Consider the following 13,869-nt stretch of genomic DNA (forward strand, 5'->3'; position numbering starts at 1 on the left):
GGAGAAAAGAGTTTGGCTTATTTAACCCAGCATTTCCAAAAGGTATTTGCCCATGGAACCTTTTTGTTTTGGCCGGCAGGCCAGTTAACATCCCCCAGAGCACCTCCTTTGGCCGCAGTCAAAACCGCCTGTGAGGGTGGAAGTGTTCTGGAACCCAGAGCCCCCCAGTGGTGAGGGCGTGACGGTAGAAGATGCCCAGGGAAAGAGAGCAGCTCTCCCCAGAGGGTGGTACCACGCTCTGGGGATGGCCAGGCTGTCCTACCATCCTGGACTCCCAGGCTGGAAGGACCAGAATAGGTCCTCTGGTCCAGCTCCCCCTGCCTACCCCGGGTCCTTGAATGTCCACCCTGTGGCAGGACCTCACTCTTCCCAGAGCTGCCTGCTCCACCTTGGCTTCTTAGCTCCTAGAAGCCCATTCTGCACGGTGAGTCAGAGTCAGCCACCCTGACGCTTCCAGCAACCTGCCGTAGCTCTGTCCCCAGGGCCCCTCTGCTTCCTCGTCCAGGGTTGCCCCTCGGAGATTGGAAGATTCCGAGATTGAGTTCTCCTTGGCTTTGCCTTCTCCAGGGCCTCAGCCTTGCTCATGGGTTCCCCTCCGCATCCTGGAAATAATTCCCCTGAGCAAGCCTCCCTTGTCAGGGTTCCCAGGAAGCCCCAGCCCAGAGGGGGAGACCTAAGGAGACAGTGGCTACCTCAGATCTCCAGTTCTCACTTCTGTCCCGAGTTCACTGCTACAGGGGATTCTGTCAGACCCCTACCTCCAGTCATCCCACAGAGCCTCAAACTCAACATGACATATGTTCCTTTTCATTCATTCATTCATTCAGCTAACAAATAGTATTCTCATACCAGGCCCCATCCTAGGCATGGGGAGCGCCACCCTCAGCCAGTTCATGATCAGGTGGGGGAGCAGCTAAGCTAGTAGCTACAAGCCAGGGTGATGAGTGGGAGGAGAATCCTGGGGGACTTTGGCAGCATAGAGAAGGCTAGCATACCTGGGCTTGGAGGGGATGGGAAGGCAGGGAGGACTTCCTGGAAGTGGTGAGATCTAAGCTGAGACCAGAAGGATGAGAGGAGTCAGCCAGGCAAGAAGGTGGAGGAAAGGGCCTTTCAGGTGGAGACCAGCATGTAGCATTTGATCTTCACCAGACATATGTAGAGCTGGGGGCATCATTCCTGGCGAGGAAACGGAGACCTTGAATGTCACAGAATGAGTTAGGGGTGGTTTTGCTTCCCAGCGCAGTGCCAGGTCCCCATGCTCCATCCTGCTGCCTCTATTAAATGAGCGGCATGTGAATCATATGCAAAGCACAGTTCAGCAACTTGGAGCCAGGAGTAGCTGCACCCTTAGGCCGGGCGGCTGTGTGTCTGTCCTGCTGGGCTCTGACCACCTCCAGGAGGCCTCCTGCCCAGGCGCTTCCCTTCAGTTCCTACTGCACGAAGCCCCCAGCACTTTGGACTGACCCTTCCCTTCCCTACCCCCCACCCCCACCCTTAAATCCAGGCTCTGTTCCTGATCTTCTCTGTCACTGGGTGACCTCTTCCACTCTCCTGGGAGCTGTCCAACTCAGCATGTCCTACCCTGAGCTCCTCACCTCCACACCCGGCCCGCTGCCTGGTCTGTGGGTTCTTTCCCAGCCAGTGGCTTTGCCATCTCCCCGTCCTCCCCACTTCACACCCATGACCTTAGAGTCGCCTCTGATGACCCACCACCCAACCCACCCAGGGACCAGGTACTGTAGCTTCTACCAGGACAGACTGAGGACGGGCCTGGTTTCCAGAGACATCGATGCGGTAGAATTTGGCCCCTGGATGGAACACAGAACTGTTCATTTGGGAGAGGACAGAAAGGGGACATGAGGCAATTTAGCACAGATGCTGTTATTTCAATTTCAATAGTTATGCGTTGATTTTAATGGGAAGTAGAAGAAATATTTAGCACGTCCAGCCTGTAATGCAGCTTCACGGGAATTATTGCTGAGGATGACATCAAGTTAAGTTAAAAAGAGAGTCAATTAACAGTTTGATTTCATGAAAATCATTTAGTAAATAATAATACGGGGAACATGGCAGAACCCGGGGTGGACAGAGTGGCTGACACGTAGGACCTGCTCCATGTGTGCGCACGTCTCTGGTGGGTCTGGAGGTATCAGTTGATGGGTGAAGCGTTTCTGAAATCTTATGTTTTGCCTTAATGCATGTAAAATTGTCTTCTACCTCACTCCACAGCAGCATGGTTCTGCAGAACTTTCTGCAGTGGTGGAAATGTTCTGTATCTGGGCTGTCCAATTAGGGACTACCAGCCGTATGTGGCAAGTGAGCACTTGACATGAGGCTAGTGCTTTTGACGAACTGAAGTTCAGTTTTATTTGATTTTTTTTTTGTATGTAAATTTATTTATTTATTTATTTATTTATTTTGGCTGCATTGGGTCTTCATTGCTGCTCACAGGTTTTCTCTAGTTGCGGCGAGTGGGGGCTGCTCTTCCTTGCGGTGCACGGGCTTCTCATTGCAGTGGCCTCTCTTGTTGTGGAGCATGGGCTCTAGGCACATGGGCTTCAGTAGCTGTGGCACACAGGCTCAGTAGTTGTGGCTCGTGGGCTCTAGAGTACAGGCTCAGCAGTTGTGGTGCACGGGCTTAGTTGCTCCATGGCATGTGGGATCTTCCCGGACGAGGGCTCGAACCCGTGTCCCCTGCACTGGCAGGCAGATTCTCAACCACTGTGCCACCAGGGAAGCCCCTGAAATTAATTTTAATAATACATTTTATTTGACACAATAGTATCCAAAATATTATCATTTCGATAAAACATAATAATAGGTACTATCATGGCATAATAGCTATTAGGGAGATATTTTACATTGTTTCTTCATACTAAGTCTTCGAAATCGGGTGTGTGTTTCATACTTACCACACGTCTCAATTCAGGTGCTTAAGTGTCCATAGTTCAAATGAAATGAAACACAAAAAAATAAAGTTGTGTTTGATGGGAAAATATTTTACACTGCTTCAGTTTTTAAATGTAAATTAACATAAATTCAGTTCCTCAGTCGCATCAGGCACACTTCTGGTGTGGCTTGTGGCTGCCCTACTGGACAGGGCATATAAAATATTTATTTTGATATAGAATCCCTTGTCAGGTCTGGGTGACATTGATGGTCCAGGCACTGCACCGTGTTGTCCCTGGGGCTTCGCATGCCCTGCCTCTGAGGCTCCTGGTTGGGTGACTGGTCTGCCACGGCTCTCCCACACCTCAGGGGGCCCATCCTGGTGTGTCGCATCTGGCCCTCTGATGTGCTGCGGATCGTGACTTCCGGTCTTCCTTCCCCAGCAGTCCCTGGGGATCCCGAGCCCCACAATGGTCGACAGGATGGGTCTTTCGTTTTTTTTTTTTTTAATATTTTTAATTAAAAAATTTCGGCTTGGGGACTTCCCTGGTGGCGCAGTGGTTAAGAATCCGCCTGCCAATGCAGGGGACACGGGTTCCAGCCCTGGTCCGGGAAGATCCCACATGCCGCGGAGCAACTAAGCCCGTGCGCAACAACTGCTGAGCCTGCGCTCTAGAGTCCGCAAGCCACAACTACTGAGCCCGTGTGCCGCAACTACTGAAGCCTGCGCACCTAGAGCCCGTGACGCAACAAGTGAAGCCACCGCAATGAGACGCCCGCACACCGCAACGAAGAGTAGCCCCCGCTCGCCGCAACTAGAGAAAGCCCGTGTGCAGCAACAAAGACCCAATGCAGCCAAAAATAAATAAATAAAATAAATAAATTAAAAAAAAAAAATTTCGGCTGCATCTGGTCTTAGTTGCAGTACCTGGGATCATCGTTGCGGCATGCGGACTCTTAGTTGCGGCATGCGTGTGGGATCTAGTTCCCCGATCAGGGATCGAACCTGGGCCCCCTGCATTGGGAGCATAGAGTCTTACCCACTGGACCACCAGGGAAGTCCCTACAGGATGTGCCTTTGCAGTGGTAACGGGCGCAGATGCCACCTGGGCCCTGGGGGCCTGGGCACAGCTCTCTGGGCCCACATTCTAACACAGGATTCCCCTGCCCCCATACTAAGTTCTAGAATTTGTGATCTCATGAGCTGGGTGAGGGCAGGGACTAGGGTGTCTTCCTTGTTCATGGCTCTGTCACCAGCCACAGTCCCCCTCAGAGAAGAGAGTCGGTACCTGTGGAAAGAACAGTCGCATCAGTGAATGAAGGATGCCCTTGGGGATGCCACCTGGTTTGCCTCCTACTTCCTCCCAGCTTTGTCTCCATCCCCCTCGCCCAAGTGCCACCTGCTCTCAGCCTCTCACCTCTCTGGTCTTTGCTCAGGCTGTCCCCTCAGCCTAGAATGCCTTCCTCTCCCTGTCACCTGTTAAAATCCAAGCCACCCTTTCTGCTCCCCCTTTCTTCTCCACCTGCCCAGGAAGCTTGGCCTGGCTCTTCCTGCACCTTCTGTCTCCCCCTCTTGGCACTCCCTCTCCTTGCCCGTCCTGTACGCCATCATTACATGCACCTCCACCTCATATGAGGATCACGAGTATATGTCTGTCTCCCGCATGTTCCAGGCAGACACTTAGGGAGCACCTACCTCTGTGTGCCAGCACTTGGTGTGCCAGCACGTGAAATCATTCCTGTGTACCCCTCCCGACAGCCTCAGAGGAGGTGCTGTCCTTACCCTTTGTTACAGGTGAGGAGGCTGAGGCTCCACGTGCCTGAATAAGGACAGGCCAAGGGCACAGTCGGTAAAGGATGGCGGCCAGACTCTTAGCCTTACACAGGGACAGTCTCCTACCCCACCGGGCAGTGACCCCCTTGAGGACAGAGCTGTGCCGCCTTCACCTCTGCACTGCCCTCCCCTAGCCCTGTGCCACCGTGGTGGGAGAGCCAGGGAGGGACCCTAAGTCTGTGAGTCAGGAGGCAGCCCTGCAGCCCCGGGCCTGGCCCCAAGCCTGGCTGAGCTCGGCCAGCTGAGCCCTGGGCTGTGTCCTCCCACGCAGGGTGTCACCGAGGGCTACAACGGCACCATCTTTGCCTACGGCCAGACAGGCAGCGGGAAGTCCTTCACCATGCAGGGCCTGCCGGACCCCCCCTGCCAAAGAGGCATCATCCCTAGGGCCTTCGAGCACATTTTCGAGAGCGTCCAGGTATGGGCCTGGGGGATGGAAGGGGCAGGGTTGGGCTCCCCAGGCGTTACCGTGAATGGTCCCAGGGCACTCTTGACCTGGGCAGCAGTTGTGGGATGCGGTCAGAGCGGCCTTGACGCGGCACGGATGAGCAGACCCAGGCTCTGGTTTCTGAAGAGCTGATGGGAGAACTTAAAGCTGAGAAAATTCTACCTGATGTGTGTTCCTCCTGCCATTTTTGGATTTTAACATTTCGTATAACACTTCACATGGATATGATGACCCAGAGTGCTGGCCCAAGAAATGGCTGTAAACAATCATAGCTTCCTTTTTTAATTGAGCGTTTGCTACAGACAAGCATTGTGCAAAGCACTTTGCATAATTATCTCACTACCACCCTGGCCCAGGAGGTAGCTGTTATCCTCATTTTTGAGATAGGGAAGCCAAGGCTTGGAGCCCTTATGGGCTGGGCCCAGACCAGTTATCCCAGTGTCCAGGCTGCAGGTGAGACGTGCCCTGCTGACCACTCGTGAATGCACAGAGATTCCTGCATCTGGGAAATGGCAAAGCAGGGACTAGTCAGCTGCAGAGCCCACTGTACTACACCTGGGACTCATTTTGATGACCCACAGGAACATCAGGCAACTGGAAGAACTGCCGGGGATTAGCCCAGGGCCAGTGCTTGGTCCAGGCCTTACCCGTGGCCTTGGTCTCTCTACCTGAACAGTGGGGAAGCCTCTCCCATTTCCTTTCCCATGAGGCTTGTAGAGAGAGCATGAGTCCATAGCAGTATGAAAATGATGCCACTCTGAGAAGCCGGAGAGGAGGGGAGAGCTTGCCAGGCAGGCGGGGCCAGGTGAGGTTGGGGACACCTCCTGCCACGATGTCCTCTTGTGATGTCCAGGCAGCGGGTGCTCAGGTATCTTTGCTCTCCCTGCAGTGTGCAGAGAACACCAAGTTCCTGGTCCGGGCCTCCTACCTGGAGATCTACAATGAAGATGTCCGTGACCTGCTGGGCACTGACACCAAGCAGAAGCTGGAGGTGGGTGCAGCCCCGACAGGGGTGGGTGGGGGGAGCTAGAGGGGGAGGTTGGCATTGGGGGTGCTCCCTCAGAAATATGGGGGAGGGTCCTGAGGACACAGGCGCTGGTTCAGACTAGAATGGGAAGTTTTGAACTTGAATTTTGGAGTAGTCTCAGAGTCTGTGAGGCAGGGGAGGGGTTAATGGGCCTACCCGCACCACGCAAGGGGAGGGGAGGCCTTCTCTGGGGCAGTGACACTTACATCTGTTGAAACAGATGGAATTTGGTGACGGATTTCATTTGAAAAAAGGGTTCCACTTCTAAAAAATTATTTTGAAACATTCTAAGGGACTTTCAAGCTAAAAAGGTAATAGTGATCATTTATTGAGCACTTACTGTTTACTGACTGCTTTAGGCACGTTATCCCATTTAATACTCCCAGTCACCTCGTTAGGTAGATACAGGTCTCCCCCACTATCGGAAAGCAGAGCGAGTGTTTTGTAAGCTGAAATGGCATAAAGGGAAGAGTATCCCCTGCTTTCCAAAATCTTGTTTCCACTTTGCTTTTATGAAAGACTGACATTAGTGTGATAAAGGCTTTTTTGGTAAAAGTGAAAGTCGGATTTCTTTCTGACTTGAACTTAGAGAAAGTTGGGGATACCCATATTACTATCCTCAGTTTACCGATGTGGGAAGGGAGGTTTACAGAGGGTAATTAACTTGCCCAAGCTTCAACAGCAGGAAGCTGGCCAAACCTGGAGTTGAACCCAGATCTGTCTGACATCAAGGTCCTGCATCGCAAACATCCCATTTTACTGCTGCAGATGGGCTTAGATCCTGGGACCTTGTCCCCCTCTGAAAGGGGTCTGGTGTGGAGGTGTGCAAAGATCGATGATATGACCTCAGAACGTTGTTGTGAGGATTGAAGAGGGTAACAAGGGTGAGCTGCTGAGCAGAGGGTCAGCGCATAGTAGGGGCTCGATGTGTGAGCTCTTTCGTGCCATTGGGATTCCAAGAAAGGATGAGGAATATAACCTGGGGGTTGCAAAATGGACTCAAGACAGAAAAAACTACGGCTGGCCCAACTGGTCACTGAGCGTTGCTCATCTCGTAAATTGTCCTCAGTCTCCTGAAAGGCTAGAATCAGAATGAAAGAACATCATTTCCCAGCTGGGTGAAGCAGAATTAGATGCTTTGAGTGCTCTATCAAGATGGGCAGAACGTGGCTGACCTTTTGGGGAGCCCAGCGAGGTCAAGTGACCTGCCAGGACTGGACAGCCAGGTGGTGGCAAGGCTGGACCAGGTCTGGGACCTTTGGGCAAGGCTAGGTTATGTCTCCTGTCTGGGACTCTCTGAATGCTGGATGGGTCAGGTCAAGTCCAAGGAGGAGGGACTTCCCCGGTGGTCCAGTGGTTAAGACTCCTCACTCCCAATGCGGGGGGCATGGGCTCCATCCCTGGTCGGGGAACTAAGATCCCGCATGCTGCACGGCGCGGCCAAAAAAAAAAAAAGTCCAAGGAGGAGCCCAGCGAGGGGAGACTGACCCAGATCTGTGGCCAGCATGCTGGAGGCTGCCCCCAGACTCTGGGGCTTTTTATCTGACCAAGAAACCAATGCCCCCCTCCACGCCCCCTGCCAGAGGCCCGCAACCAGCGGTGGAGGTTGACCTACCTCCTTCAGAGTCAGAATGCCTGAGCTGGGGGAATGTCAGTCATTAATGAGCATCAATCCTGGGAGGTTGCTATGGAGATTCCCATTCTGCAGATGAGGAAAGGAGGCTGGGAAAGAGGAGGTGACTTGCCTGTGGCCACTAGGTTAGAAAGCCACAGAGTCAGGGTTGGACATTTTCCGTGGCCGAACTGCCTAAGTCTCCCCAGGGCACAGGCCTTGACAGCCACGGGAGGGGGCGCAGAAGCAGATAAAGGGGCTGCTGCCGACGCCGCCCAGTCTTCCAGACCCTCACTGACCTCTAGATTGGACAGGACGCTGGGATCACCTGGGCCCCGTCCCACCCCATCCATGTGGGGCAGGGCTGTTTCCCTGCTCAGATCCAGAGCCCCCCACTTGCCCCTAGGACCCCCAGTTGTCCTGGCTTCATTTGGAGGGACTGTGAGTTCCTCTCTGACCCGCAACCATTGTGTGGCCCAACTGAACAAATCCGACCCCAGGGAGCAGCTGTTTTGAAAAAAAAACTTGCTTGTGCTGGCCAGATAGTGGAAAAATCCTTAAAATTTTGAGCCAGAAAGACCCTTAGAGAGCTTCTAAGTCCAGTCCTTTCATGGTACAGATGAGGAAACTGAGTCCCAGGGAGGGGAAGGGACTTGGCCAAGGTCACACAGCAAATTACTAGTAATGGCGCTAATACCAGAATATGTGGCATCTGAGTGGTCAGGTGCTTTCCTCCCAGACTTTTCGGAGTGGGAAGTATAGGAAACTCGGGGGGCAGTGAGAAGCGAGTAGTGGGGTTCCATTTGAGGGGGGATCATTCATGAGTTGAGTCATCCATTCAACAGAGACTTACTGGGAAGACCCTGGAGGTCAGGCCACAGACTATAGCAGGTCCACACGGGTGTGAACTCCCCCCCACCAGTCCCCATCCAGACCAGGACTGGCCCCCAGCCCCCTCCTCCTCAGCTCCTCACAGACACAGCAGTGCTCTGCCCTTTCTACACAGGCACCTCCAGCCACCCACCTGGGGTCTTTCCACTGTCTTCTCTCTCCTGGAGCTGGAGCAGCTGAGTCATAGCTCAGCCCCCAGACAGGGAAGTGGGGAGGGGAGGGAGGCACAGGGAGTTGCTCCGACTTGTCAGCCCCGAAAGGCCAGCCTGCAGCATCAGGGCCCCTGCCAGCCGGAACTGGGGCAGCAGGGCCCGCCCCCCTCCACTTCCTCCATACCATGGACCCTAGGATGGGTTCGGTTACCCAGGCCCTGCGGGCCCAAGGGCTGGCAGCTGCCTGTACGTGGTCCAGCTGGACCGTGGGCCTCAGGCTTGGTGAGCCAGGCTGCCTGGGTTTGAGGGCCGCCAGTAACAGATGTGCTCAGAGCCATTCCCCATGGGTGCACGGAGCTCTCTCAGAGGAGGGACAGCTGGGTTCTCTATAACCCTCACAGCAGCCTTAGGAGGAGCTGCTGTTCAAGAACCGGCCCAAGGGCACAGTCAGTAAAGGGTGGAGATGGACTTTGCACCCAGGTGGCCAGGCTCCACAGCACAGGGCCTGGTAATTCTGGTAATGAGAGTGGTTAGATCAGCGAGGGCCAGCAAGGGATTTGGGGAAGCAGATTACACCCCCTCCCCCAACACCACGAACCACCATCACGGAACCCAGCTCAGTACTGGGTGGCGGAGGTGGGGCCCTCAGGGGCCTCTCCAGTTGGTTCCCGCAGCCAGCGTCGGGCCGTTGGCAGGACCCCGCACCTCCGTGGGGGCGTTTCCCGGCCGGCTGTGGTCCCGTCCTGCATGCGCGCCCCCCGCACCCGGTCGCATTCCAGCTGGTTGCCATGGCGACCACGCTCGGCCTGGCATCCCAGAGGAACAGTTACCAAGGAATGCGGGCACGGCTGGCGGCTGACACTCGGGAGGTGGGTGGAGGCCGGAACAGCAGGGGAGGGGTGGAGGGATCCAGGAGGTCAGGAGGTGAGGGGGGCGAGCCCTCCTGGGCCTAAAAATAGGGTGGGTGGGAGACCCCTACATTAGGTGTTGCCTCCCCTGCCCTCCTTTCCTGCTCGTGAGGTTGCTCAGGCTGGAGAGGACGGCCTCATCCTCTTGGTATCCGTGTTCACCGAACCCCCTCCAGAAACCCCCACAGAGCTCCTTTCACGTCCATTCTCTTTTCAATCCTCCCAAAGGTCTTGTGGAAATAGGATTTATCATCCTCATTTTACAGATGAGGAAACCGAGGCAGAGAGAGGCAAAACGACTTCCCCAACTAGCAAGTCACAGAACCAGGTTTCTAACCCGGGTCTGTCTGACTGAATAGGAAACTGCGTTCTTCCTGAGGCCAGGAGCAGCCATCCGTCACCTGCGCCTACCATGTACCAGGCAGGCGTCTAGCCTCTGAGAGTGTGGCAGTGACCGAAGCAGGCACACAGCATCCCAGGCTACCATCAAGCCCTGCTCTGTTTGCAGGGTCTCCTGCTCCTGTCCTTTGAGCTCCGTCCTCACAGCCACCTTCTAGGTCAAGGTCAGCCCTTTGTCATATCAAACTTCAGTTACTCCAGGATGCTGCAGCCTCTCTCCAAGCCCTGCCTCTGGAGTCTTCCACTGCCGGTGACCCCAGTGCTGCCCTGCCACTAATAGCTGTGTGACCTTCAACAAGCCACTTAACCTTTCTGTGCCTCCGTCGCTTATCTGTTCCATGAAACCCAGTCCTTCGGTCTGGGTCCGGCTCTTTCTCCAGACTTGGGGAGATAGGGCAAGCCTGTGCTTGCCCCTCCCCGCCCCCTGCCCTGCTCTGCAGCAGGGGCCCAGCCCCACCTGGGACCCTGAAGCTGCCTGGGGCAAAGCCTCTGAGCCTGCTGTGGCTCAGACCAGCGGACAGATGACTTCTGTCCTAATTCATTCTGCTCTTCCCAGAGTGGTTTTACTTCCTCTCACATTGCCTTTCACAGCTCTGTGTCAGCAACAAAACAGCTCAGCTGCCTGGAGAGCAAGCAGGCAGCAGTGAGATAAATTGATTTACTCGCTGCCATCGTGCTGAGGGCTGGGGGCCAGTGGGAGTTCTGGGCAGCAAATGGCCCTTCACCCGCCATGATCCAAGGGTCTGGGAACGTTCTTGTTGCCGTGGAGCCGCGGCAGGGAGGCGAGCAGAAGCCACGTTGGCAGGTCAGGGGAGAAGCACTCAGAGCCCTTGGGTGAATGACTACAGACAGGGTTGGCCCCTGGGAGCTGAAGCCCCAGACCAGAAACCATCCTCACAACCACAGCACTAACAACAACAGTGAGACCGCGGCTGCCATTTATGGAGCAGTTACCATGTGCCAGGCATCATGCCGTGCGTTGTAGGAGCCTTAGTTTACAGAATCCTCACCACCTCCCTAAGGGATAGGTATCTTGTACCCATTTTACAGATGTGGAAATGGAGGCTCAGAGAGATGATGTCACTGACTCAAGGTCCCACAGCAAGGAAGAGGCGGGGGTGGGTTTGAGGCTCGTTCTACCTAGAACAAACCCCCAGCCTGTGACAGGGAATTCGAGGTGCCAACCTGCCCTGCAGGAGGGCAGAGGTGGTGGGAGCTGGGCCCTTCCCTCAGGTTCCCCGGGGAGCCCTGACCCATGCCTCTTGCCCGCAGCTGAAGGAGCACCCGGAGAAGGGGGCGTACGTGAAGGGGCTCTCCATGCACACGGTGCACAGTGTGGCCCAGTGTGAGCGCGTCATGGAGACGGGCTGGAAGAACCGCTCGGTTGGCTACACGCTGATGAACAAGGACTCCTCCCGCTCCCACTCCATCTTCACCATCAGCATCGAGATCTACGCGGTGGGTATGTGGGGCCGGGCGGGGGCGGAGGGGGCCGGACCACCAAGCCAGGTGCCTGCTCCTAGTAGCCCAGACCCTTCACAACTTGGAGCCTCGAGGGCCCCAACTGGGAAGAGATGCTGGGGTCGCCTGGAGGAAACACAAGAGGACTGTCCCTGTGCCAAGACCCGTGTTTCCAGGATAAACAGCATCATCAACAACAACAATAATAAAACTGGTAGCTACCATTGAGCACTTACTACGTGCCATGCAATGTATTTGCATTAGCTCATTTGTTCCTTCCAACAACCCCATGAGGTGGATACTCATATCATCCCCATTTTACAGATGAGGAAATCGCAGTCACACAACTAGAAAGTCTTCGAGCTGGGCCTCTATCCCAGGGGTCTGTCCCCAGAGTGTGTGCCACCCAGAACTTTTGGATTCTCCTCTTTCTTTTTTTTTTAAAGGTAGAATTTTGTTTCTTTCTTTTTATTTTTATTTATTTATTTATTTATGGCTGCGTTGGGTCTTCATTTCTGTGCGAGGGCTTTCTCTAGTTGCGGCGAGCAGGGGCCACTCTTCATCGCAGTGCGCGGGCCTCTCACTATCGCGGCCTCTGTTGTTGTGGAGCACAGGCTCCAGATGCGCAGGTTCAGTAGCTGTGGCTCACGGGCCCAGTTGCTCCGCGGCATGTGGGATCTTCCCAGATCAGGGCTCGAACCCGTGTCCCCTGCATTGGCAGGCAGATTCTCAACCACTGCGCCACCAGGGAAGCCCTCTCCTCTTTCTTTAACATTCTCTACTCCAAAGCCATCTCACTCTTCCTTTATTTCTGGAAGAGTTACTGAGAAAGAGAAGAAGAAAGAAAGGAACTCGTTTATTTCAGGCCACCTATAGACGCTGTGCTGAGTCCTTTACACACCTCATTCTATTTAAAGCCCACAACAGTCCTAAATGCAGGCATTATAATTCCCATTAACAGATGAGGAAACGGAGGCTCTGAGAGGTCAAGTGACCTGCTTGTTCAAGGTCTTACTTAAGTGCTTCAAGGTACCGCTTAACTGCTAAGTGGTAGAGCTAGGATTTGAACCCAGGTTTCTCTGGCATCTGGGTTTTTCCCACTAACACTGCAGCTGCCTCCAAGTTTGTGGTTCATCACAAACAGAACTCTGGAGAGCAGTGGAGCAGGAAGCAGCCTCAGTCCAACTAGGAACATAATTGTGGAGAGATCCCAGCCCAAGGTCAAGGCCTGGGTCGACGGAACCCCCAGCAGCACACTGCCCACCTGTGTGGTGACCTGGCTCCAGGCCAACCCTCTGGTGCTGGCTGGGTCAGAGTCTCCCCCAGGGGTGATGATATGGGGAGGACGGGTGGTGTGATCACATCCTCATATGATGATGCTGTAGGTGGGGGCAGGGACTAGGGCCTGAGAGGACAGATCAGGAGGGAGGAGGAGAGAGTGGCCCTGTGGGGTGCCTCGTGGTCTCTGCAGATGGGTTTGAAGGATGAGGCAGGCTGCCTGCAAACAGGCTTTTAAAAATTTTTAAAGATGTTTTTTATTTCCATTATAAAAGAAGTTCAATAAAGATATTTAGGAGTTAGAGAAAGGTAGGAGAAATTACTCATAAACACAACCAACTGTTAACATTTAAGCATATGTTCTTTTGGTCCTTTTTTTCCCTATGCAAATTTTAAACACACTTGAAATCTTCTGCTCTGTATAAAGTTTCTTCCCCATGTTTCATTTCCCATGCCATCCCTAAGAATGTTCCCACATCGTTCCTGCCATGTCTTCCTGACCATGGGAGGTGGCTGAAGGACCGTGCATCAGTCACCGCCCTCCTCTACCCAGCCCTCTACGAGCTCTTAATGCTGTTTCCGGTTTCTCAGTGTTGTAGATAATGCCATGATGAACATCTTTGTGCACAAAGCCTTTTCTGCTTTTATTTATTTATTGTTAAACATTTATTTATTTATTTATTTTTGGCTGCGTTGGGTCTTCCTTCCTGCACACGGGCTTTCTCTAGTTGCCGCGAGCGGGGGCTACTCTTCGTTGTGGTGCGCAGGCTTCTCATTGCGGTGGCTCCTCTTGTTGCGGAGCATGGGCTCTAGGCGCGCAGGCTTCAGTTGTTGTGGCTCACGGGCTTCAGTTGTTGTGGCTCACAGGCTCAGTAGTTGTAGCTTGCAAGCTCTAGAGCACAGGCTCAGTAGTTGTGGCGCACGGGCTTAGTTGCTCCGCGGCATGTGGGATCTTCCTGGACCAGGGATT

The 13,869-nt window shown here is 54.0% G+C and overlaps 1 protein-coding gene across 2 annotated transcripts in view; it reads left to right on the forward strand.

Moving 5' to 3' along the window:
- Window positions 1-13,869, forward strand: part of KIF17 (kinesin family member 17) — a 46,910-nt gene that overhangs the window by 1,138 nt on the left and 31,903 nt on the right. For both annotated transcript variants that reach the window (XM_082448815.1, XM_082448814.1), the window contains exons 2-4: window positions 4,995-5,141; window positions 6,061-6,162; window positions 11,433-11,622. In XM_082448815.1, the coding sequence (XP_082304941.1) occupies window positions 4,995-5,141; window positions 6,061-6,162; window positions 11,433-11,622 (439 nt within the window). The remainder of the gene's footprint in view (window positions 1-4,994; window positions 5,142-6,060; window positions 6,163-11,432; window positions 11,623-13,869) is intronic.

The sequence above is a fragment of the Balaenoptera physalus genome (assembly GCF_965194825.1).
Source record: "Balaenoptera physalus genome assembly, chromosome: 1".
NCBI classification, from domain to species: Eukaryota; Metazoa; Chordata; class Mammalia; order Artiodactyla; family Balaenopteridae; genus Balaenoptera; species Balaenoptera physalus.